General features: G+C 39.3%; 1 protein-coding gene across 1 annotated transcript; it reads left to right on the top strand.

The window, feature by feature from the left end:
- Window positions 1-2: 2 nt before the first annotated feature.
- On the top strand, window positions 3-27,991 carry galcb (galactosylceramidase b). The gene is made up of 17 exons (XM_054796024.1): window positions 3-1,964; window positions 2,060-2,128; window positions 2,215-2,278; window positions 4,674-4,787; window positions 5,413-5,552; window positions 7,805-7,843; window positions 13,265-13,395; window positions 16,760-16,915; window positions 17,487-17,611; window positions 17,930-18,057; window positions 19,766-19,855; window positions 19,929-20,018; window positions 20,096-20,240; window positions 22,002-22,182; window positions 22,932-23,095; window positions 26,322-26,398; window positions 27,724-27,991. Exons 1-17 carry the CDS (start codon window positions 1,836-1,838, stop codon window positions 27,904-27,906), a joined length of 2,025 nt encoding a protein of 674 aa, XP_054651999.1. The 5' UTR covers window positions 3-1,835; the 3' UTR covers window positions 27,907-27,991.
- The last annotated feature ends 7 nt before the right edge of the window (window positions 27,992-27,998 follow it).

Below are 27,998 nucleotides of genomic sequence, written 5' to 3'. Positions count from 1 at the left end.
TTCTTGTTTTGGGTGAAACAACATGGCGACTTCTATACTTCCGGTGGCTTCAGGCCTCCAATGCGCAGCACAGCACGTATGTACTTTAGCTTGGACTAATTTGGAGTTTAGTGTTTGATGTAGAATTTGTATTTTATTTTTTTGTATTGTTTGTGTTTGCTGTTCCTGTTAGTTTGCTGTGTTTTGTCTTGTTTGCTTCTGTACCCCCCCAAATTAGAGACAAACACTGTTTAGAGTGATTTTTTTTTACAAGATTTGTGTAATAAAATAACATTCTTTTTAAAAACTTGTCTTCAGTAAAATAAAAGTGTGATATTTTTGTCATCTATTCCACCTGGTCTTTTGTATTAATTTGCCAGACTTTCCTCTGTTAATATGTAATAAGACATCCTCTGTTGGACCTACAGACCAGTGGTCCTTACACCCTGCCCTCACTGTCAAATTGGGTTCAGGTCTGGTCCACTTCACATACCACCACCCCGTGACCCCTGTTAGATATGTAACAAACTCGTCCATTTGCCCTGTACCGTATCATTACGTGGAATCGGGTGCCCAAACAAATCACTTCAAGCCTTTCTGACTCACTGCGCATTTTTTATTGAGAGCGACTGCTAAATAACCCGCCATGGAGAGAAAGTTGCGACTGCCAGGGATTTAATAAAGAAGGTGAGAAACATGATTGAATTCAAGAAAGAACTCATCGCAAAGTCCCTTTCGCTTCAGTCCTCTTTGTTCAGTCCTCTCTGCTCCTCGCCATCTTTGCCAACAAGAGTCTTCAACAAAGGTAAAAATGATGGTCCCGTTATCCATTTAAGTCATTTATAATATTTTGCATTGTTTTCTGCATGTAAAGCTATAATTATTCTCTATAAAATGTGTTTTTTGGGTGTCTGGAACAGATTAATTGGATTTACATGATTTCCTGTGGGGAAACCCAGTCCGGGGTGTACCCCGCCTCTTGCCTTAAAACACTGGGATAGGCTCCAGCATACCTGAAACCTTAATGAGGAGAAGCGATACAGACAATGGGATGTTAAAAAGCCAAAACCATATTTATGATTGACTTGTGGGGGGAAAAAAGTAAAAAAAAAAAGACATAACATAAATTTGATGAACATGCATTACCTTAGAATGAGACTTTTGAACAATATTGTCTTTAATTGCTATTTAACTGGAAGAGGTTGAGGGAAAAAACAGCATTTAATTTCCCAGCTGACAAGGGAGGAGGATGTCAGTGGGTGTGGAGGAGATGAAGAGCTGGGTGTACTGCGCTCAAGAATAAAAATGTGTAGTGTGTTTGCGCAAATTGTGTTGTAAATGTTATGACTGATTTAAGTCGCCCTTTTTGCCTTTCTAAAAATAATTGCTTGTTTGTATATGTTTGGATATTACTGGATATTTTAATTGATATACTATATTTTAATTTAGTTCTATTTTATTTACATTAAACCCCACTTTCCCTAGTTTTATAAATGATACACTGTATTTAAGTTAAACTGTATTCACTATGCTCATTGACATTTCTATTTTACTATTGTTAAGAAATAAAGGTTTATACCCAAGTTGGTTAAATACTTAACTGAACCCAAAGTAATTTCTGGTATCCAGGAGCAAAAACAACACTAAATCATCTGGAGCAATACATGAATTTTAAATCTTTCAGCCGCCGTAATTTAAAGTTTTGAAAGGAGACTTGTGCACTTTTAACCGGAAAACACCGCCCCTAGCGCTCCAGCGTAGAACTGCGCGGCACGCGCTCTAACCCTTGCACATGCGCAGTACAGATCAGGAAGTACAGAGTTGGTTCTTGCCAATTTAGCGCTTTGACGAACAGAATGTTTGCTCCCCTTTTGATATTTGTAAGTTTCTCGCTAGATGCCTGTTTTTCACAGACTTATATCTTGAATGACACAGAAGGAGTCGGACTCGTCTTTGATGGGATTGGAGGATTAAGTGGTGGAGGGGTGAGTTAATGTCATATTTACTCACTTGATAAATGATAAACGATAATACATACATACTGTATAAGCCAGTATTACTTAACTCCACATGTATTTAGGCGACAACACGTTTGCTCGTCAATTACGCTGAGCCATACCGCAGCCAGATACTTGACTATCTCTTCAAGGTACATAAACTTTACATAAAGATAAATCTGAATTGATTTTACTTGTACAACTGACGCCTCACCCTGTTTTTTTCTTTTGTATTCAGCCAAACTTTGGGGCCTCTTTGCACATACTGAAAGTCGAAATAGGAGGAGATGCTCAAACGACCGGTAAGACAAGAACTATATCAACTGCAATGAACTACAATTCGCGCACTTTCGTATATCCACTGGTTTTTTGATCGCTTGCACGAGTTCAAAGAGCAGTCGCCGTCAGAACCCGGATGTTGCACTCAAATCACCCTCAGAACATCATATTTAAAATAATAATAGTACATCCATGAATACAAGACATGAAAGAGACAATTAAAATGACAATTAAGGGGCTCTTTCCAGAGTTGGAGGACAGTTAGGCGTTGAAATAATCCTTCATTCATTAATTTTCTATGCCGCTAATCCTCTCTAGGATCGCAGGTATGGAAATTTCCCAATTTTCTGTTATGTAAAATATGTGTTATGTAATGTATGTATGTATTGTAACGTTATGTAATAATAGGTAATAAACTTGTGCTGTTCAGCTTTGAAATAATAATAAATCTTATTTCCCAATTTTCTTGTGTATGCGTTATGTAATATTGTAATGTTATGTAATAATAGGTAATAAACTTTGGATCAGCATAGGCATAAAAAGTAAGCATTTTATATGTTTTATATATTTTATTTTATTTGCAAAATTTGGCACAACTATAACCAACAGTCAGGTTCTTTAAAACAGGGCAGAAAAGGAATACAGTTGCAAATTAGCACTAAAGTTAGCTTTTTTCGCCCTCGGAATAGCAGATAGCTATTCAGCGTGCTGTTACTGTACTTAAAGCAAGCAAGCTTACTTAATAAATTAGTAAAAATAAAAAATAATGCATTTGTTTAATCCTGATAGTTCACATAAGTGTTGTGCGAGGTAGAGTGAAAGATTCAAGCAGGGCTAACAACGTTACAAGGACAAACCTTTGCTCTGCTTGTGCCACTGGCAATCTACTCCCTTGTGTCATGTGACTCACTTTCTCTTTTCTCTTTTCTTCTACCATGCTAAAATGTTGCAATCTGAGTAAACACATGTTGCTACAATTACCTAAGACATCTATCAATCAAATACAATAGAAGAATGGACATTTGATTTGCATATGAATTTATTTGGCATTCAATTTGGTCAGAGGGTTGGGGCGAAAGAGAAATGGAATTTTAGGAGCGTCTCTAGACATTTATTTATTACATTTCATTACATATGAGTATTATTTTATTAATATTATTTATAATACAATTTTTAAATTTTTTTTATTAATACATTTTTTTAATTTTATTATTTTATTTATATATTTTAAAGCAATATTTTCTCCTAGTTTATTTAGATTTGGTCTCCGGAGAAGTACAATTTACTCACAAACTACATTTTACAATTTTTTATATGAAATGTTAATGGTACCCTGCGATTGGCCGATGACCAGTCCAGGCTGTACCCCGCCTCTCGCCCGAAGTCAGCTGGGGTAGGCTCCAGCATACCCCCGTGCCCCTAATTAGGATAAGCAGCATAGGATGGATGGAAATGTTTATGGCGGGCACATAAAATGTCCTCCAATTCAGGAATAACCCAAGTAATACATAAGCAATAATATTCATAATAGGACAAAGCAGGACTTGTCTAAATGAAGTCAAATGCATCTTATCTTTAGAGACTTATGTGATTCTTCCAAAGACCCAAGGTAGGCTTAACTTTGAAATATCTACTCTGATGAATAATTTAAAAAAAAAATCCTCAAAAGAACAGTTATCATTGCTAAGTTGCTGTCACTAATAAAAATGCCAACTTAATATTCCTAAGAGTCAGTGGTGTTAGCAGCCTACCTATCTCCTCCTAGAATAAATGCAAAAATGCGTTACATTCAAAGAATAGATGGTCCACATTTTCTGTTTATATCACAGAAATCTTGAGATCTTGCGAGATTAAAACGTGACACGATTTCTCATTCATGAAAAAACTGTCTTGTGAGAACAATTTAATGAATCACACGATAAATTAAATTGAACTCGATAATTTTGCCGGCCTCCATATATTGCCATGTGCGTGCGTGTCTGTTTTCCTCATCTCTCACCCAAACAGGCAGAAAGAGGGTTCACTTTGCATTGGTTCAGCACCTAGAAGCTGAAAAATGTTGACAATAATATCGTTTAGTGTCAATTTGAGGGATAATAAACATTTCTAAAAGCACCCGCATTGTTTTGTGACTGGTTTAAATTAAGTTTGCTTGTCCAGTCATATTTTTTCATTATTTTCTACTTATTAGTATATACTTTTTAGTATTAGTATATAGTTTTTAGAAAAAATGAGTTAAAATCTCGCCTCATCTCGTCGACCCAATCTCGTGCATCGTCACGTCTTGTGAGGTGAGTGTCTCTTGACACACTTACTCATTATATATTATAATATGTAAAAAAAAAAAAATCTGTGTGTGTGTGTGCATATGGATTTCGTCGTTACATCACACTGAACTATCATTTTCTCATTTACAAGACGGGACAGAGCCATCGCACATGCACTCTGAGGATGATGAGAACTACTTCCGAGGATATGAGTGGTGGCTCATGAAAGAGGCAAAGAAGAGGAACCCAAACGTCACGCTTATAGGTAATACAATTCAAGCTCTTCAACTTTTTGCCCCAGTGAAAGAATAGTGTTGTGTTATGCTGGCCAATAGGGTTGGCCTGGCTCACGTCCATTTTGTTTCGTGTAGTTGCAGCATTTCTCATGCAGTTGTTTTTGGGGTTTGTATTTTTGACATTTTCCACATTTTTCTTTGTCGTTGGTTTTTGATCCTGCAGGATTTATCATTTTCCCGTTGCTTGTGTTTTATGTGTGTTTTTAGTTTTGGCTCATTTCTGTGTTTGGAGCCTCTGAACGTTGATGTGCGTTGACCGCAGGTGGCCACCGTAAATAATAACAATAACAATGTGTCAAATTAGTTGAAAGTTGGGAAAACATCCCCACAGTGTGGTTTAATGCAATCAAGCCTGCATTCAGTCATCCAAATGTGGTGCACATCGAACAACAGCTGCTAATAATTGATTGGAGAAGGAGTATTTGCAGGGAAACGTTTGTTAAGTCAGTTCATTCAACCACATATCGTAACATATGCTAGCTGGTGGCGTTCCTCTTGATATTTTTTTTTATTAAAAAAGTGGAGTTTGGAGCCAAAGAGGGACCGCACGTTTAACAGTAGTTAACAATTGTCTTATTTTGACCTGACATGCAGGTTTGCCCTGGGCATTTCCCGGTTGGGTGGGCCGTGGTAAAAACTGGCCCTACGACTTCCCAGACATCACTGCAGCATATGTAGTGAACTGGATTCTTGGTGCAAAGCACATCCATGATCTCAGCATCGATTATGTTGGGGTGAGTCACTGATTGATTGTATTGGAAGATAAAGAGGTAAGTCTCGCAAAATTAGGAATGGCACTGTGGTGACCAACTCGCTTCATAACACATCTCATGCGTAGAAGAGATCTGTGTTGAATTTTGCGACATTGTTGCCACATTTAGTGAGTAGGGGTGCGCATTAAAAGTAAAAGTGTTTCTTGCGTCATGCATTTATTTGGTAATTAAATACAAGCGGTCAGCAATGTCTAGTATCTGCTGCGCAGGCGAGTGGGAGTGGGGCTCCACCTATGATTGTGCAGAAGTATTGCCTTGCAATGCTGGTCTGAAAGCTGTAATTAACCCCTCCGCAGTGCAACCCAACCCCTGACCAACGAGAGAGCCAAGAAGGCAAGAGCTAGGACACACTCCTCCATCACCTGGCAACTCTGTGCCCACCTGGCAAAACACTCATGGGTTTCCAAAGTGTGGCGCGGGGCCATCTGTGGAACGTGGCTTATTGCCTAAATAAAATAAACAAAAACCTTAAAGGACAGCTTGACAGCCTTGGTGTAAATAGACAAAATATAAAATAATAACAGTGAGCTGCCATTGTTCAAGTACAAAATGGAACTATTAATGCTGCACTTTTGCCAGTATGGAACGTACCGTAAATTCTGGTGTGTAAGCCGCTACTTTTTTTCTTAACCTTTGAACCCTGTGGCTTATACAGCGGTATGGCCAATTTATGGCTATGTTCTAATCTCTTGACATCATCTTTACTTCAGAACTACTACTAATAGTTTAAATGCTGTGCTTCTCACGAGTCAATGACGAAACGGTAGCTCTTTCTTAGGCAGGAGCCAATCACAGGCTATAAGAGAACGAGCAACTTACCGAGCAAATCATCACACAGCAACGTAATACGCAAAAGGTAGCTAGGAAAATACCAATACTAAGTACCAATACAAGTTTAAAATAAAAAACAGCAACTATTTTTACGGCTTCCCATCATGCATTTCGTCCCAGCAAAGCATTTCATTGGACAAGGCTGCCGGGACGCTGCAATGAATCATCAGCTGCCTCTGTCCACCAGAGGGAGCCAGAGAAGCCCAGAGACCAGAGGGCGGCTACTCTGGCTCCCTCTCACCTGGCAGTCATGTCCAATAAAAGGCTTTGCTGGGACGGGATGCACGATGGGAAGCCGTTAAAATAGTTGTTTTTTATTTTAAACTTGTATTGGAACTTGTATATTTCTTAACTACCTTTTGAGAGTTTAGGTGCTGTGTGAAGATTTGAACGTTCTTTATAATTTGACACTGAGTGAGACTGAGTAATGACCTCCTGTGATTTCCAATGGGTTGACAAGCTCGTTGTGAGTTTTTCATAGCTCATAATTGGCTCCCGTCAAATAATAGAGCTACCTGGTCCTCACGGACTCATGCGTGCCACAATATGACATTTTTATGATATGTGGTTGCTTATAGACCGGTGCGGCTTATATATGTACAAAACAGTTTTTCTCTGTAAATTTAGTGGGTGTGGCTTAAATACCAGTGCGTCTTATACACCGGAAATTATGGTACAAACAGTATAACTTGGAGTACATGTAACGACATCGGCACTTGGCACAATCCTGGTCAGGGTAAATGGCAAACAATGACAATATATATTATTATTAGCATTGTTTTTAACAATACTGGCCCTCACAGTGTCTTCCAAGAAAAAGTCTAGCTTACACGTCAACATAAATGATTATTAGTAGCAGCTACAACTGCCGTTATTATTTTAACTTTTATCATATTTAGTTTTTGTTTCAATTTGTGGAAAAAAGTTCAACAGTTAATAGCATCAGGCTTAGGTCATGCATGCAAAGTTATAAAACATTTCAAAATGTATCTGTGTTGTTTTGTGACTCAGTTAAAAAAAACAACCAAAAAACAGTTTGTCCTGTCCTATATTTTGTCATTGTAGTCTTAAAAATAATGTTAAAACATCGTCTGGTTTCGTTCTCTTGAACCCAATACCGTGTATTGTGTCGTCTCGTGAGCTGAGTGTATCGTGTCACCTGGTTTACTAGTTTACATTTAGGAATGAGTAGAGTAGATTCCCGCTTTTCGTGGGAGTTGCGTTCCACACCTACCAGTGAATGGTGAAACTGCAAGTATTTGGTACACTAACATCGCTACACCCTAAATGTCCTCACACGCTTACTGAACACATTTTCAATTATAAATTAAAAATGAATGAATAGTGAACTTTTATCCCATTTTGCTTTTTTTTCTCTTTAGATTTGGAATGAACGCAACTTTGACAGCAAGTATATAAAGGTAAATGCTCCTTAAAAATTTCATGTGACATATTTGCATGTATTTAAATTCAACGGGGACTGTATATTAATGGGGAAAAACAGCCATCAACATTTAGTTTTGTCTCCTGAGGCGAACGTCGCTTTGATTATCAGTGGTAGAGATTCCAGCAGGCTTCTTCTTGTGTATTTGTTGCCAAGGTTCTGAGGAACACACTGGATAAAGTTGGTCTAACTGGTGTGGGCATCATTGCAGCAGATGGTGATTGGAGCATTGCCAAATCTATCATCCTTGACCCACACCTTAGTGATGCGATTAAAGTGATTGGGTAAGTACAGTTAGGTTTTGCTCAAGTAGCACATAGTTTTACATTTACAATCGCACTGCGTGGTCAGTAATTTCATCAAAGTCTGCAATTTGCGTTGTGGTTCGCGTTACGGACAACTTGTTTTTGACAACTGCTGAGAGGAGTGCTCCTTACATGAAATGACCACTGTGATTGGGTTTCTTTAAAACACCAGAAGTTGAGCTTGGGTTTACACCTCACCCGTTGACCATAAAAGTAAGGCTTTGTCCATATCGTCTGAGACGTGAACTTTATGTTTTTGGCTGGTTTTCTATCACAAATAGGATCAGAAGGGCGTGCTGCAGTAAACCCTACATATGTGCTGTGTCACGTAGGGTTGCCAACACCCGTATTAAGCCAACAAGGGACTCACTTTGTCCCGTATTGCTGCAAGAATCAAAACTAGTCTTGACACAGGCCACGCCAATCGATGCCAGCGTGTTTCTTCACTCCCTTATCAAACCTATTGACGTTCACCTTTTCTTGCATCTTTGTTTACATGCTTTGCCTCACTCCTACTGGCTGTACTGTAGCTAGCTAGCTAGAGTTATCCACCTGGCTTCTGGTCTTCGGACTCCAAATGTGACTTTTTACCACAGTGACATGTTATTTTTAAAACAAACAAGCAATGCGCTTGGTTTGGAACTCGTTTTTGTCCCACGGGAAAGCTGTGAGTGGATATCATGTTCATGGGGTACGTACTAACTTTTTCAAGTGTCACTGAACGGTTATTTCTTGTTGTCATTACACTGATTACTGTATGTCTTGTCCTCAAAATACTATTTGTGAGGTGTTGTTTAATGAACATAAACACACAGTGTGTCCAGCCTTATGGTGGTGATATTATCACAGGGGTCTCCTAGCTCGCCAGGGGATTTTGAGTAGCTCACCAATGAGTCGTAGAATATTTGCTTAAACTAACTGTTGAACTCAGACTTTATGCCTTTTTATATAATGACAATTGACCACAAAATAGCATAAAGACGATGGCCACAATGTTTGAGTGGATCTGTTTGGTAAATAACGTAGTGTACAATGCAAATGTTGTTCATTTTGTTATCTTGAACTAAAAAATAAATTATTGAACTCTGTATTTCTCATGTATTCGTAGTACTTCAACAACATGCATCAAATTACATTCAGGTTTGTGTCAAATAGTAGAGAAATTGTTTCACACAAATACAGGCAAAAAAATCTCTCATCATCAATACACTGAAAAATCTACAGATAATCCATGTGATTAGTATCGGCCGGTATCGGCCGATCTCACTCATAGATGATCGGTATCGGATTTATTTTTTGTTTACATTTTTAGGCTTGTGGAACTATGTTAGCTAGCAAAGAACTACAGAGTCTAACTACATAATTAGGCGACGGAGCTGAGTCTCGGTTCCTGTTTCCATTTAGTGGCAAGCTAATGGGATGCGAATATGGACGTTTTGTGATTAAAAATACATTAAGACAGTTGGACTCATGCAGTGTACTAATAACACGACAAGACGCGCGCCATGTGAAATACTAAGCGAAAAATGTGCACAAACCAAGGCAAAATTTTGGCTTAAATTTTTGACATTACCTGAAAATCACTAACCGTAGCATACGCTGGTTGAAATTCCACTGTATTTTATTTGTTGTCGTACGCTGTTAAAATAAAACTAAGAAAATATGGACCGGTCATGTCCTAGTAAGGGAGTAATCTTTCAAAGTCAGTAGGGGATCAAATATCCTCACCGACCCCCTTGTATCAGTAAAAATATTCATAAAATCTAATTTGTTAAGCAACTGCTTGGTACCCAAGGTTTTCATACAGTATCAAGAGGAGCATGTCTGCGACCGTGCATTTTTAGTTTTCTTCAACTCTCTCGTTAGTCCCCCTGATAATATTTGCCCTGAAAAACTGCTCAATAATTTTGAGTTAGTTAAAAGACAATGCACAAGGCGTTAGATGTTCAATCAAACTTTATTTGAAAAAAAGCAATTGCTCAACAACAACAATTGAAACAATGGGATAAATATGCCTCCTCCCTGAGCTACCACCTAAATGTGGGGGAGGAGTTTGCGTGTCCCGATGATCCTACGAGCTAAGTTGTCGTGGGTTTTCATGCCCCTGGTAGAGTCAACCATGACAAACAGGTCCTAGGTGAGGGACCAGACAAAGAGTGGCTCAATAGACTCCAATGATGAAACAAACCATTGGACCACGTTTTCCCTTGCGGGTCACTGGGGCCCCCCTCTGGAGCCAAGCCTGGAGGAGGGGCACGATGGTGAGCGTCTTGTGGACAGGCCCGGCCGGGCACAGCCCGAAGAGACGACACAAGTTCCCCCCTCCATTGAGCTCACCACTCATGGGTGGGGCCAAACTGGTCGGGTGCAGAGTGAGCTGGGTGGCAGCCGAAGGCGGGGACCTTGGCAGTCCGATCCTTGACTACAGAAGCTAGCTCTTAGAACGTGGAACATCACCTCTTTGGTAGGGAAAAAGCCTGAGTTGGTGCACAAGGTTGAGAAGTTCCTGCTAGTTCCGGACTCACCTCAACGCACAGCAAGGGCTCTGGAACCAGTCCTCTCCAGAGGGGCTGGACTTTGTTCCACTCTGGCATTGCCAGGCGACGGGCAGGGGTGGCAATTCTTGTTGAGCCCCGGCGTGTGGCCTGTATGTTGGAGTTTAGCCCGGTGAACGAGAGGGTAGTTTCCCTCCGCCTTCGGGTGGGGGGACGGGTCCTGACTGTTGTTAGCGCTTATGCGCCAAACAGCAGTTCAGAATACCCACCCTTTCTGTAGTCTCTAGAGGGAGCACTCCCAGTGCTCCCTCAGGGGATTCCCTTGATCTGCCGGGGGACTTCAACGCTCATGTTGGCAGCGACAGTGAGACCTGGAAAGGCGTGATTAGGAGGAACGGCCCCCCTGACCTGAACCCGAGCGGTACTTTGTTATTGGACTTCTGTGCTCGTCACAGATTGTCGATAACAAACACTATGTTCAAGCATAAGGGTGTTTGCTTGGCACCAGGACACCCGAGACCACACTTCGATGTTTGACTTTGTGGTCGTGTCATCAGACTTGCGGCCATATGTTTTGGACACTCAGGTGAAGAGGGGGGCGGAGTTGTCAAATCATCACCACCTGGTGATAAGTTGGCTCCGATGGTGGGGGAGAATGTCAGTCGGACCTGGCAGGCCCAAAGGTATTGTGAGGGTCGGCTCTGAACGACTGGCAGTGTCCCCTGTCGGAAGAAGTTTCAATTCCCACCTCCGGGAGAGCTTCTATCATGTTCCGAAGGAGGTGGCGGACATTGAGTCCGAATGGGCTATGTTCCGTGCCTCCATTGCCGAGGTAGCTGATCGGAGCTGTGCCCGTAAGGTGGTCTGTGCCTGTCGTGGCGGTAATCCCAGTCCCAGGCTCATGGGACTCTGGAAGCAGCTGACAGGTATCGGCAGGCCAAGCGGTCTGCGGCTCTGGCAGTCACTGAGGCAAAAACTCGGAAATGGGAGGAGTTCGGAGAAGCCATGGAGAACGACGTCCGGACGGGTTCAAAGAGATTCTGGACCACCATCCGGCGTCTCAGGAGGTGGAAGCAGTGCACAGTCAACACCGTGTATGGTGGAAATGGTGTGCTGCTGACCTCAACTCGGGATGTGACCCGATCTCAGATAAGCGGTAGAAGATGGATGGATGGATGGATGGATGGATGGATGGATGGATGGGACAAATATGCACTGTACCTGATGAATGCATTTAGTATAATGCACTGTGCAACAGAAGGTGTGTCAAATTACACCCGCCAGTCTGTACTCCCTGGCCTCTATTGTAAAGTGGACACAAACTAAAGCATTAATGGCACTCTAAGCCTTTCAGTGCCACTATAACCACAACAGCCAGCACAGATCTGATTTGTAGGAAGATTCAAATGCAAGCGATACAGAACGGATAAGTTATGCCTTCTACTGATCAACTTGGCACCAATAACCAACGAGTAAACTAGAACTTTTTTGTTTTGTTGTAATGGGTCAACTGAAAAAGCACACCGTAGCTGAATTTACCGCCACCTAGCGTTGCGTAGTTATGGCCAAAGGTTAAAGTGCTGGTCATTTGCAGCTTGTATTCATACAGTATATGCATGTAGGTCACCGTCTTTATAACTGTGAAAATATGTTAAATTAGACATACATTAAATTAGACAAATTTGACTTTGAATTAGCATTAATAGTAGGGCTGTAACGATACGTTTTAATAACGATTCAATTCGTATCACGATTGGTGGTTGCCGATATGATTCAAGGACGATATTGGTTCATTTAGAATGGTACGATCCGAAACAATTCAGTAACCTTAAATCGATTCAGTAACTTTTTAGCATTACTTGAAATTTAATTTGAATACCTCATTCACTTCTCTACCCGAAGTATTAAAGAAGTTCAAGCATATTTCATACCAGGTAATAGTACCTTTTGTTCCCATGGCTTTAACGTTGGGTCAAGACAAAAGCTGTGATCGACCCACGGACCTTTGCAAGTACAACCGTACTCTACAATATATAATAACTTAGGTTGTGACATTTGTTTTAAAAGTCAACAGAGTAACAATTTACATTGTTTTGATAATCAAAGTCCAGGGAAGAAAAGCAAGTGCCATTTCATATAGGCCTCATGACAGACACCAGGCTACAAATTGCATGTACACTAGGTCCCCAACTTACGAACACAATTGGTTCCAGACGACCGTTCGCAAGTCGATTAATTCGTAAGTCGAATTTACCAATTATATAGGTACTAAATGTACAGTGTGTCATCCGGAATGGCAACTTGCTGAACACAGATTGATGTAGTTGGATCATAGGAATATAAATTCATACATCAATGTAGTGGATGAATCATTAACCCTTAATTAGTAGCAATCGAGAATAGCCTATCGTCCACGTTGATGTTATCTAGCTGTTTTTTTCTCTTAGCCCTACCAACAAACATTTTACCAATGTAGGAGCTAAATAACCAAATTGATTGTTCGCAAACATTACCATGTGGAGATTTAATATTAAATATAGTCGAGTGGCAATTTAATATCATCTCCTCTCCATTTATGTTGCTGTGTGTCCATCCCAGCTGCTGCGATACACTCTGGATAAAAGTGGCCTGGAGAGTGTCAGGATCATAGCCAGTGACAACTTGTGGGAGCCCATTTCCTTGTCTCTTCTGCTCGACCCTGAGCTCAGCAGAGTTGTAGATGTGATTGGGTAAAGTGTTCTCTTTGTCTTCAATGTAATATGTGTCATGCAATTGAACATTGGCTAGTCTATATCTCTGAAATACAGAATAGCATATCAAAGAGGAGCACAAAACAAACAGGGTCTGCCCGGTCATCCAACACGTTCCCGGTGGGGATCCGTTCAGTTCAAATTTTAAATCATGTTGCATGTTTTTATATAGTCTATGCCCAAGTGTCACATGCTATCTACAGAGGTTGGAAGGAAATGTTTTGTTTTGGGTTTTTTTTTCCAATTCCAAAACTGAAAACTACAAAGAAGAATAACAAATCTAACTTACATTGCCATCCTGAAGTATTGGAACAGTGACATAAATTCCTTTATTTTTGTGTTAAACTGAAAACGTTTGGGTTTTACATTCCAAATCGTCGTCAAGATGGCTGGTGGGACAGGGGCTGCCACAGCGCTCCTCGTCTACTGTTTGCTCACAAACTTTAAGAAGATGACACATGTTGATCCGGCTTGTATGGTTGGCAACGTATTTCAGTTTGTTTTATTTAAATGCCATTCCTTGTATAAGGATCTGAGCTACAAACAAGCTAATAATGAGTTGCTATGGAACGTACACACTAGCAGTGACTTTAGTCTCCCCATCACTGTATAATAAGCCGACCAAGAGGAATACAACAGGAACGCTGGCAGCAACACAATCTTCATTGACCACCGGACTTATTATCGCCATATGTTTGATGTTACACGGGGACGTTCACCCGTGCCCTGGCCCGCACCACCTCAGCATGACAAAGGAAGCTAACCTACTAGCGGAGGATAAATGCGTCACTCCTATGTTACAGGTATGTTCAGGTGCACCGCCGCGTTCTTCTGCATAACATTGTAATCATCTACTGATTGTGTATGCCCACCACCAACTGCGTCCGAGCTGTCTGTCCCGAGAGGCGAGGGCAATGATGTGGACGACGTGAGACCGGGGCGGTCTGTCAGCGGGCGGTATGGGATGATAATGGGTCCGAGGGTGTGTGTTGGGGCGTTGGACGGATGCTTCTGTCGAGACGAATTATATATATACAACAACAACAAACTTTGCTGAATGGTCGCTCAGTCACCTTGACAACGCATAGTGTCAACGGTATGCGGCTCAAAAACCAGAAATGTGCGTTTCAAACTGTTAATCACTTGAAAATAGTTTGGGACCCTAAAGCAAAGCCTGAAGAGATTTAAATATAAGAAGCATCATGTCTGAAATTGATCAAATTAATCACATGTTATTCAACTCAAATCTGGACTACTTTTGTTTATCTGAGACCTGGCTTTATAAAAATGCACCTTCTTCAGCATTTAATATTCCAGGCTATAATATTTTCAGGAGAGATAGAGTAGGTGCTAAGGGTGATGGTGTCATGATTTATATCAAAAATAATATCCAATGCCAGGAAGTTCTGTGGATTAGTAGTCATGATTTGGAATGCTTAGGTCTGAATTTCATGCTTTCACCACAAATGTCATTCACAATCATTGTGATATATCGGCCCCCCTCTTCAGATGGTAGTTTTTATGATAAGTTTGAAAAGTTACTAAAGGAATGCAACTCAAACAAGGAGACCATTATCTTGGGGGATTTCAATATAAACTGGGAGGATACACCAGAAAAATATCTCAAAAGAATAGCGAATTTGATTTTGTCCAGATGATCAAAGGGCCCACAAGAATCGCCACAACGAGCAGTACGCAGATTGATATTCATATTTACTGTACCAATCGACCTCAGAGAATAATAAAATCTTGTAACATGTTAGGTGGTCTTTGTGATCACAATTTGATACTTGTGACCAGAAAGCTTTCCAAAAAGAGATTTTGTTTTTCTGTCACAGAACAGGAGTTTGTAGGAATCTCCAAAAATCGTCAGGAAGAATTGACAAATGTAGTGTAACAAACTGACTGGGATCAAATATTGCTGGGAACAGATTGTGAAATGGATTGTGAATCTTTTGTAGCAACTCTTGAGAGAACATTTAAAGACTTTAGCTCCAAACTCAAACACAAATGCAACAAGAACACATTACCCTGGATGAACCCTGACGTACTAAAGCTCATGAAAGAGAGGGATCTTGCAATCTAAAGTAGGTCAGCTCGTGCTAGAAAACTGTTCACAACATTAAGGAATAAAGTAGTAAAAACATACGAAAGGCCAAAGCAGATTTTTTCTTGTCTATACTTGTATTAGAGAAAGCAATCTGGCAATCTGGAACCAAATGAAAAAACTTGTAGCGCGTGACTCAAAAAGGACAAAGGACAACGCAAACAAAGTCGCAGATGCCTTCACCAGTTTGTTTATTGAATCTCGATCCACTTTTGCCAAGAGTTTCCCACCCAACAATGTATTTGGTTGTTTTATGAATGCTTCCGAGCCAATCTTTAATATACAGTAGATAGTGTTACTGAATCTGAAGTCTCACAGATAATACGTTCACTCAAACTTTCTAAAACAAAAGACATATTTGGCATTGTTACCTTTATGTTGAAAGAACTCAATTCTACATTAATTCCAGCAACCAGAGTTCTCAGTCTCTCAATTTATGAGGCAGTTTTTCCTCGTGTATTTTGGGTATTTTTGGGTGTTTTTGAAAATGTGATGGTCATTTTATCCAATGTTTGCACTATGGTCAATTTTGTATGTACACCATATCTTTTAACAGGGTTTGTGTAGTTGCATCTATGTTTTATTAATCTTTTATACTTGCATTGTTCTTTTTATCATCCTTTTACTGTTGTTTTAAGGAGACCATTTTTAACATCTGTCCAGGGGCAACAGATGAAAAATAGCCTTTTGACTAATTCTGGTGCATTTGCAGCAATGCTATTTAATGTACATTGTCTCTGTCAAATAAACCAATAAATAAATCAAAAGACAAATATGAGACCAAAGAGCAACACTTCAGCTTTTATTTCCAGTTACATCTGGATCGGATGCAGCTTTTATTTCCAGTTACATCTGGATCGGATGCAGCTTTTATTTCCAGTTACATCTGGATCGGATGCACATCTTAGAAGATACAGTGGTACCTCGGTTAGCGTCCACTCCGGTTAGCGTGTTTTTCAGTTAACTCATTCAATCCCAGCCATTTTTCAAGACAGCCTCTTCATGACCGGCCATTTTAGACGAAGGCACACAGAATATTGCGTTCTATGTTTATAGAAACTTAGCATAGCTGCATGTGACAGAGATGTTATTTTCAGTAGCTCACACATGGTTGACCACTGTGGGTTCTGGAGTTTGATATGTGTCATGTGTGACATGCTGGGTATTTTACATACTGTATAATAAGAATTGTTATTGCGCCGCCACCAATTGTCACTGCTATATTTGCCCCATTAGGGCCCACTACCCAGGCACGACCACTGTGATTGAAGCCCTGAAGACTGGGAAGAAGCTGTGGGCCTCAGAGGACTACAGCACATTCAATGATGATGTGGGAGGAGGTTGCTGGGCACGCATCCTAAACCAGAACTACATCAATGGATTCATGACTGCGTAAGTACGTAATACCTTGTGTTAGAGCCCAAATTATTATGTATTCATTGAGTTTCATGACTTTGATTGGTCGCTACATGGTTTTGGGGGATATTTAAGTGGGGTTTTTCTTCTTTCCGGCACGCTACTAGAAGTAAGTAACAGACTTAGACCGCTGGCGGGAGGTGTACAATGTGAATGATATGGACATTGATATATTTTAACCACTGGATTTTACTCTATAAACTTTTAAGGGAACTTCAATGAAGCTGTAAGTGCGTTTTTTATACCTCAATTACAAGTCTGGAGAATCTTGATTTACACCTCACTAGTACGCAACGCGTCTGACAGATCTTCCTGGCAGGAAGTAATGTCCGTGTTACTGCTATACACAGGACACTACAGCTTGTATGATTAGGTTGCTTTCACACATGCCAATTGGTTTGCTTAAACTTCAGCTGGCGATGTTGAAAAAAAGGTGACATCGTCCTTTCTCAGTGTCACGACGCGCGACTACATATTCTTCTTCTGAACAATTGAACAAGTTCTATTTTTGTTTTTTACACTATTTACATTTCTTCTTATGTTACAGTACCATCTCCTGGAATCTGATTGCCAGCTACTACGAGGAACTGCCGTTTGGCAGAGATGGGCTTATGACAGCTGTAGAACCCTGGAGTGGCAACTACGTTGTGGAGTCTCCTATCTGGATTACAGGTAATATAAAACCTAAAGAAAGCCCATTCATACTTGAGATGTTGAGATCCTGTTTGAAGAACATCAAATGAAGAATGGTGACACCACTTAGAGACTCTTAATCTCAGTGGTTGGCAAGACAGTTGCACTTTCCAATTGGAACGCAAGACAGTGCAGCAGCATTGCAGCAAGTAGAAATTAAAATTACACAATAGGAAGTTGAGGGTTGTCTATAGAAATCAGCAATTAATCAAAAGGGACATAGACTAATTGCAAAATTTATTTCAGATTCTGATACCTGATCCACGATAGTGATGATGATTATTTCTTCTCGTGTAGCCCACACCGCACAATTCACCCAGCCAGGATGGACCTACCTGAAGACTGTTGGACATTTGGCAAAAGGTGGAAGTTATGTAGCCTTGACTGATGGAAAAGGAAATCTTACAATTGTCATTGAAACCATGGCAAGTATCATAATTAGTTGGAACATCTTGAGGTTCATTATGGCTTCTCTTAGGATCATTGCACATTTCATTTCCATTGAGTTTTATTATTGGTTGGTATACTGTATATTAGGAGTGTCACAAGATCTTGCGAGATGAAAACGTGACACGATTTCTCGTTCCAAAAAAAACTCTACTCTCGTGGGCAGTAGGCCCGGGACAATAGTAAATAATTTATTTAATTACACAATAATGCATCTCTCGCCTCCAAACAGGCAGGAAGAAGATTCACTCTGTGCGTTGGTTTCAGCACTTTGGCACGTTTGTGCCATAGAACAACGGCATGAACGGATTGAGCCCTTTTGTCAGTCATCTTTGCCTTGGTGGGTGGAGGGGGAGCCGGCAGCATACACACATAGAGTGCAGGAACGTAGTACAATTTAATTTAGTAGGTTGCAATATATTGTCAAATGTTTATTATGTTTCTTCATTTTACTTTTTTTAAACATTATGTTAAAGTCTCGTCTCGGAGACCCAATTTGGTGTATCGAGTGTCTTGTGACACCCCAGCTGTATAGTCAATATATCAGTATTGTGATACTGCATGAATATTGTGCGCAATCCCCTGTCACAGTGCAGTATTGATACAGTGTATCTTTAATTTTGACTTTATTACGGTGTGTTTTTAGCATTTGCCTACTCTGTTACTTAATTAATTGTTTTGGCGTTCTTTTTAATTTTTCTGAGTTGTTGATGAGCAATACATTTAGTAATCAAGTTGGATTTAATGCAAGCAGATCAAAATCAGGTGTGTACATTTACCATTAAACTATGCATTACCAACTTAAAACACAAAAGAAATGCTTTGGTAACATCATGATCATCAATGTTTATCTGTGTTTAAAAGTAGAGAGAAGCATCAATAGAATGCTTTCGAAAGCATAAGTTGGTTTTAATGTACCCAAACAACAGGCATTTTGAAGATAGAGTTGTTTGATTTTGGTCGCATTAGGTTTAAGACCCGGGATGCAGAGACAGAGGCTGGACATGCAGAAAATAAAGTCTTTAATAAATGCTCACGCTGTAGCAGCTACAGAAAATGCATGACAGTCGACGTGTTTGGAACAAAATCACTGCCATTGAAAATACATTTTGGTATTGTAGTCAAAATAAACAAATTAATTCATATTTTATGTAAATATTTTTCATGCTATGAAGTGTAGGGATGCAACAAAAATGATTATTTTCTTAGGCCATTATTAATCTGACGCTTGTTGTTTTGCTTCCTTGGCCCTTGACGGACCACGTCAATCGCAACCAAAGAAAACAGTTAGTCCGCAACATATCAGAAAAGAGGCAAAAAGATTGATTGCTGTTTTCCAAAGTCAAAGCTGATGTGTCTGAATATCTTGTTTTGCCTAAAACAAAAATAATAGGTCTGCTTTCATGGATAACTAAGGAAATAAAAAAAATATTCACATGAGAGGCTGAAATCAGGATATTTACACTTTTAAATGAAAAAATTAAAATAAGTACCAAAACAGTGTCAAGTAATTGGATAATCATCAATTCATGGATTCATTGTTGCATCCCATGTGTTTTTCAAAGTGTCTGTGCATAGAATATTTGAACTTTTTCACCAACTACTCAGGAACTTAGTTTTGTTAAATGTAGTTCCTGATGAACTGATTTTCAAACACTTAAGACTTTTCTATGATGTTCTTTTCAGACGCATGATCATTCCTTATGCATAAGACCTCCACTTGCTCCATACAATGTCACCTCACAAAATGCAACCTTCCGTCTGAAAGGATCTTTTGTAAGTTGTCAGCGACCATGCCATTAATAAAATACAGACACCAAAACTGAAGTTAATGTCTTTTTTTTGTCAGTCTTTCATCAAGGAGTTGCAAGTATGGCAGTCTCAGTTTAACTTCAAGACGAAAAAGCCATCCTTTTTTAAGCATCTAAATCCACTGAAGGTAGAGGGAATTTGCCAAGATCATTGAACCAGTTACAACTAGGACATTTTAACTGATGTCATGTGACTTAATGGCAGCTTTCAGATGGAGAATTCACCCTAAACCTGGCTGAAGATGAAGTTTACACCCTAACCACAGTTACAACAGGACACAAAGGGAGCTACCCGGACCCACCTGCCTCATCCCCGTTCCCAAAACGCTATGAAGATGACTTTAATGTCCGTAAGTACACATTATCTTTTTAATCTCTTCAGGTTTTTGTTAAAAAGTAGTAGTCATGAAAACATTTAGAAACCAGGAAGAAAGTATGCACATCATCACCAGGTAGCAGTGAGGGTCGAAATGTGTGGCCTGACAAGGAATATCTATTCAAGAGTTGAGCAACGGCGTCTTCATCATGCATCACTTCAACAAAATTAAGCTTGTTAAAATACGGTGTTTTAAAATTCAGTTTATAAAAATTCCGTGTAAAAAAAAATTACAGTGCGAAAAAGTTTGACGTTTCAAAACTCAGGCATACGCTTCTGGGTTTTGTAAGGCCGGTGTCACGTGACTACGCACTTTATACGTGATTGGCTGGCTCTCAGACCCAATTGATTGATTAAGTTTTAATTTCCCGGAGGTGTATGTGTGAATTGTGAAAGTTTTTGTTATTTTGCACTGAATTTTTATAAACTGAATTTCAAAAAAACTATTGCTATTTTTCTTCCGTTAAATTTTGAGCAAAAAATCATGTAAAAAAAAAAAAAATCAGTTCAGAAAATAGGTTTTCTAAAAATGCTTTGGTAATAAAGAAACAAATGAGTTAACAAATTATTAACAAAATAGATTTTGCCTTTAATTTGTTTATTAGAGTCAGAATATAACACAGGAATGTAGTGAAAAAAATACAATACAAGGCAATGTAACAATATCAACAAAACATTTTTTTTTTCATTTTTATTACATACAGTTTTGATAGTAGGGCAATATGGACACGGGAAGCAATGACTGAACAGACTAGGATTTTGAGGGGAACTGTATCAGACAAATTTATATCGAGTTCGGGTCATGACATGCAGACAGCAGAGAATGACAGAGGTTTTAGTTTGCAGGGCACACTTATATACTGATGGCCAACTATTAGTGGAACTTATGTAAGGGGTTATGCATCTATATTTAACCATATATAAACCATTTACTACTACTATTGGCTGTTACTGGCTACTGTTAGAGAAACAGAGAAATTCATAATGTCAAATTGTTTGGACAAAATAATGTCAGTGGTGCAAAATAACTCAACAAAAGCAAAAACTACTATTACCTCTCTTTCAAATGCTTTAGCTTTTTGCTCCCAAAGCTTTCCAGTATCTAAAAAAAATGAAGTTTGTAAACAATATAACAATACACAATATATTTGAAGAACAAACAAAAAAACACAAAGATAGATATTTGTGGAAATAAACATCAAAGAGAGTTAAAAAAAAAAAATCGACCTCACCATGCAAGTGTTGATCAGATGCCGATACCACCCTGCTCACCTCTAATTCACAGCCAAATTAAGCATGTTCACCTGATTTCCATAAAAGTTCCTGCTGTGCAAACACAAAATACAATGGGCCACAGGAACCTTTTAGTTCAAGGAAATACAGTTATTTGGTGGAAAAGGGACTTTTGTCCGTTTACGTATTTCACCATGAAGGCCAAGTGGTCTGAAGTGGGAGACTTTAGTGGCGGAAGAGCTGTGGCTTCCCCTTGGCACTATCGCTAGCCATGACTCACGCTAGCCAGCGGCTGGACTGTACTGTATTTGTTTACAAGGCACACTTCTTGTCCCTTGGTACGCCTCTGTGAAAAGTTTACCATTACACCCCTAATTTACAGGTACAACACACTTTATATTTGTGTCATACAATGTGGGCAGAATTTCCTAATTTTAGCATTTGTATGATAACTGGCTCTGAAAATGTTTGTTTTTTCCCTCACTGTATTCATATTCTACAGGAGAGACTCCCTTCTCAGAAGCTCCAAACTTTGCTGACCAGACAGGGGTGTTTGAATACTATATCAACCTGACTGATCCTGGACCTCACGTTTTCACTCTACGCCAGGTTCTGACTGAGCGTCCTATCACTTGGGCAGCAGATGCAGATCAGACTATAAGCGTTATAGGAGACTATGAGTGGTACTGTATGCTGTTAATATATTTACAGTGGTGAGAAAAAGTGTTTGCCCCCTTCTTGATTTCTTGTTTTTTTGCATGTTTGTCACACAAATTGAAATATTAGTCAATGACAACACAACCGAACACAAAATGCAGTTTTTAAATGAAACTTAAAACGCAGGCCTCACTTGGTAGTGTGATGGTCTATGGCTGTTTGGCTGCTTCAGGACCTGGAAGACTTGCTGTGATAAATGGAACCATGAATTCTGCTGTCTACCAGAAAACCCTGAAGGAGAATGTCCGGCCATCTGTTGGTGACCTCAAGCTGAAACCAACTTGGGTTCTGCAGCAGGACAATGATCCAAAACACACCAGCAAGTCCACCTCTGAATGGCTGAAGAAAAACAAAATGAAGACTTTGGAGTGGCCTAGTCAAAGTCCTGACCTGAATCCTATTGAGATGCTGTGGCATGACCTTAAAAAGGTGTTCATGCTGGAAAACCCTCCAATGTGGCTGAATGACAACAATTCTGCAAAGATGAGTGGGCCAAAATTCCTCCACAGTGCTGTAAGAGACTCATTGCAAGTTATCACAAACGCTTGATTGCAGTTGTTGCTGCTAAGAGTGGCCCAACCAGTTATTAGGTTTAGAGGGCAATCACTTTTTCACACCACTGTTAGTGCCTTACTTTTTCACTCAGGCTTTTGTGGTGAAGCAAGAGAACAGATGTGAAGCTCTTTCACATGTTTGCTGTTGTGTTGTTTTTCAGGCAGGATCTGACTGTGACGTGTGACATTTTTATGGAGACTGTCAAGACTGGGAGTGTTTTCATTGCCGCCAGAGTGGATAAAGGAGGGCAATCGATCCGTAGCACCAAGGGAATATTTTTCTGGGTCTTTGCAGATGGCACATACAAAGTTACCAGTGATCTTGGTATGTAATATTGTCATCTGCGTCCTTATACTGTACATTTTTCACAAATATCAGAAAGTAAATACAATGGAACTCGTTTAAGTCGACACCCCTCAGACTGGCTGGCTGACGTTCACATAAATGTTTGTCGACATAACCAAAACCGAAAATAGTTATTATACGACAGTTTGTTGACATCGCTGTCTTCCATTTGTGCATATTCTTATTTTGACTCGTATTGGGTTTTTTAAATAGTGTATTTTTCAACAACTTTTTGCTTTTTCAACACTCACAAACATACAATAAAATAGAAGAGAATAATCAATAATGAAATATAATCATAAAAAATATACAGAGGCAGACAGTTGTAATTATAAAATGGACAACGTCCCAGGCAAAGTGTACATAGATACATAATATATGATGTGCAAGAGGGGGTTATCAAATGGTGTACGACATGTGTATGACCATTTTCCCAGTGACTCTTCATTTTTGAGTCCATATTAGACCGTACACATGACATATGCACATATCTGCATACACACATCTAAATACATGAAGCAAAATTAGCAGTATTTGAGCTCATCGTAAGATAGCCACATTTGTTAAAAATGACATTTGTTCCATACTGTGAATATCCTGGATTATTTTTTCCCATTCCCAAGGATTGTTGGAGGTTCTTTTGACAAGCATGTTTTAGTTATTGCTTTCTTATTACCAGCCAGTAATATTTGTAGTAAAAATCTATACCCTCTTTTGACTTAATCTGATATGTTTCCCAAGTATATAACCTCAAAAGTAGGATTTATCTTGACTCTGAAGATTGCAGAAATAACATCTGCCCAATACGGGGAGATAATTGGACAGCTCCAGAAAATATGACAGTGACCTGCTGAATTTTCACCACACGGTGATACGTATGTTTATATTTGGGCTGTCCAAAAGAGCGTGTTAACAGCGCTAACAAATTTATTCATTTATTCAGTCATTAAGTCATGCGCATCATGTCAAGCCACATCTCTCTTGTTATGACGGCAGACGGTGACACAATAGCATCCCCCCAGAGTCTGCCACTCTTTTGTAACGTTATTCTGACACATCAACAGCAGTGCAGTTCCAACAACATATATCCATCTCCAACTTACAAACACATCTTTGGTCTGCTTGTCCTGGGAATGACCCGTCCTCAATGTCACCAGATGACCTAGAGATTCACGGATACTCGTAAAATCACGACAACCTCCTTATTATGCGCGTATGTGTGGTCTAAATAAACAGAAAGACAAAGAAAAACAGTAAGTGGATATTCGTATCTCTGACTGACATAATTCTTACTTCTTACGGAAGTACAATTTGCTGCATTTAAATATGCTCGGGAATCCCAGAAAATATATCTACACGCAAAACGTGAATTCAACTGGTTACGTGGTGTCTTTCAGCGCAACCTTTCATGAGTGACACGGTTGAAGTGTGATTCTGCTACTTTTAAAAAGACTGGCATTAGCACACACGTCTAAAAATGTATTTGCCTATCTTTTAGCTTTTAGCTAAACTTGCAGTACATTTGGAGCAGTTAATACCTCCAACTATATATGATTGTGGCTTGTCATTTATCTTTCTCTTATAAAATACAGCAAAAATGGCCATATTTCACACATAGTGGCAAATGGTGATTAATCATGATTAATTAATTTGAAAACAGACAAATTTGATTAAATTACATGTTTAATCATTTAATCATTTTTATATGGCATTTTATACTCTTATCTAGCAGACCTGCAGAAATGTTCTTGTATGCTTTGACTACATTGACAATAAAGCTTCCGTGCATGTGCGAAAATTTCTCGTGATGAATAATAATACAAAAATAAATGGTTGCATTTTTTGAGCTAGTGTAGTACAATCTAGGTTAATACTCGCTTGCTTTTATTTTGAAGCTTACTTTGCACTGAACAGGAAGTCACTATGTAACGAGACAGCTATGTTGCTGTTACTTGGCGATATTGATGAAGTTAACAATACAACAGCATGTTGACATAAACGGGATCATTTTTGGTTTGGTTTGGTTTAGTTTATTTGAACATGAAGGTTACAATGGAATACATCTCATGAATCATTCTTTGACAGTTCCACATGTCCAAAAGGAGTAGGAAGAAGCAAAGCTTATTTAATCCTACCCCCCATCCAATCTACATCTTGTACAGTACATGTAGTTCACTTCCTGCATTCCATGTCATGTTTTCAGTGATAGTCAGGATAACACATAATAGATAACGGTGAGATAGCCCTCCCCCCAAAAAAAGAAAGAAGAAAAAAAAAATTATATATATACATACATTAATAATAATAATAATAATAATGATGACAATACTAAATAAATAAATAAAAAAGAACAAAGCTTTTTTCTTTTTTTTTTAAACACAACAAAGAAAATTATAAAAATAAAAATAAAAAAAAAAAAGAATAAAAGATGAAATAAAATAAAAAAAAATAAAATAACAAACCTGACAGAACAATCAGGACTCTTCTGCCTTGTATTTAGCAAACATCAACTGCTTGTATTGTTTTTTGAATTTGCTCATCTCGGTACATTGTTTGAGTTCTTTACTCAATCCGTTCCATAATTTAATTCCACACACGGAAATGCTGTGGGTTTTCAGCGTAGTTCTCGCATATAAATGTTTTAGGTTTAATTTTCCTCTAAGATCATATTTCTCCTCTCTGATTGAGAAATACTTTATTAGGTTTTTGGGTAACGAGTTGTTATTAACTTTATACATTATTCTAGCGGTTTGAAAGTGTACTAAATCTGCGAATTTTAATATCTGTGATTTTAAAAATAAAGGGTTTGTATGTTGTCTATACTTAGCATTATGAATTATCCTCACAGATCTTTTTTGCAGTACAGTGAGTGAGTGAAGATTGCTTTTGTAATTATTTCCCCATATCTCCACACAATACATTAGATATGGTAATACTAAGGAACAGTACAGAGTGTGGAGTGATTTTTGGTCATTTTTCATAGAAATGACCCCTTTGGGTTGGAAAAAAGTCAACAATGTATGTTGACGCCTGCTTAAGCAGGTGCTTTTTAGTAATAAGAAGTACTGTACATGATGGACCAGGACATGAGTTGTCGACTTAAGCGGTTACACGGTACATTTAACCAGCACATACACATGGTTGGATAGAAAAAAAAAAGATGAGAATAATTTTTGTTTGATTGTTTGTCTTCTCATTTCCATAGCCGGGCTAATCATACTGGCCGAAGGACAGTCCGGCACACAAGCTTATGATTGGCACACACTATCACTCAATGTGCAGGTAAGTGACATTGATGGAATATGTAAAACTGCAAACTCTCGGGGAGCAGTGGAGTAGTGACAGTTGACTTTAGCGTGATGCATGAAACTATAAAAGTCTAGAAGCTCATATTCCCATCCTTGCAACTTCGTATGAAGGGTCATGTTTTTTGCCTGAATTCAACTGAAGGTTAACATTACTTACAGTAGTGTCACCTACTGGCAGAAATACATACTATCATAGCTTCACTCTCCCTGGATCTCTTCTAAATGATATGGTGGTATTGGGTCCAAGTCTGAACTGAAGTGGGGTTTTTTCAGTCTTGATCTACTCACATCCAGTACACAAGTAATGTAGTGGTACATGTTGCTACCTCGCGTGAAGGCGACTCTGATTCCGTTCCCGGGGCCTAATTTACAAAGGTCGCTCCGCACAAAAAAAGTTGTATCAGAAGGGATGAAATGGGGATGCTCCGATCAGGGTTTTATGCTGCCGATTCCGACATTAAATGGATTAACTGTACATTGTTCAATTTATTTATGATGAGTGCTATTGGACAGGGTCGCCATTAGACAATTCCAGAGGCCTCTAGCAAACAGGTAATGTTCATTAAACAACACACAATTACTGTTTGGAGGACAAGACACAACTAGTATAATGACAACAATAGACGCTTGAAAAAGTTAGTACGTACCCGATGGATATAATATCCACAAAAACAAGCTCCAAACTAATCGCATTGCTTGTTTGTTTTCATAACAGAATGTGACTGTGGCAAAAAGTCATATTTGGAGTCCAAAGATGAGAAGCTATGCAGATAATTCTAGCTAGCTTGCTAGCTAGTTAGAAAGATGCAAGAGAAGTCGAACACCAATTAGGCTTGCAAGGGAGTGATGAAACACACTGGCATCAATTGGCATAGCCTGTGGCAAGCTGTCAAACAGAAACCATCGGAGGTTTTACAGACTAGTGTTGTTTCTCGCGGCAATACGGGACAAAGTGCGTTCCTTGTCGGCTCATGATCTTGTTTGCGTTGTCATGACATGAATTGTCATGCCGCCGCCACACGGCGATAGGTTTTTGTGATCGGCCTTTAAAGGCATTTATCGGCATAAGCCGATCACTGTTTTTTGGGGTTTTTTTTACGGTGGCCAATCCATCGGTGCATCCCTTGTGCGTATGCATCTTTCATCACAAACGCTGATATTTTAAAAATACTGTGACTAATCTACTAGTTGCAGCTATTGGACAACATGTGCCATACATGATGTCTTGTTTGTAAAATAAATAGGGGGGGAATTTCATAAAACAGTGTAAATATTCACAATTATTCTTCTCCTCTATAGGGCCAGTTTGCATCAGGTAAGCTGAATGGCAGTCCACTGTGGAGGACCGCTGTGGCGCTGTCACCTAAGAATGGTTGGGCTGCCATAGGAACACACTCATTTGAGCTGGCTCAGTTTGATAACTTTGCAGTAGAGGCACTGACACAAGAGTCCCTTCAAAGCAGCCCTTACATTATATTGTGACTGAATAAATCTACGATGGTGAATCGAAAATCCACAACCGTTTGGCGAGTCTTGATTAATACAAAAGAATACACAAAGGAGGGTGACCCCGG

This window comes from Dunckerocampus dactyliophorus, chromosome 13 (assembly GCF_027744805.1).
Source record: "Dunckerocampus dactyliophorus isolate RoL2022-P2 chromosome 13, RoL_Ddac_1.1, whole genome shotgun sequence".
Classification (NCBI taxonomy): domain Eukaryota; kingdom Metazoa; phylum Chordata; class Actinopteri; order Syngnathiformes; family Syngnathidae; genus Dunckerocampus; species Dunckerocampus dactyliophorus.
This window is presented reverse-complemented; position numbering and strand designations above follow the sequence as displayed.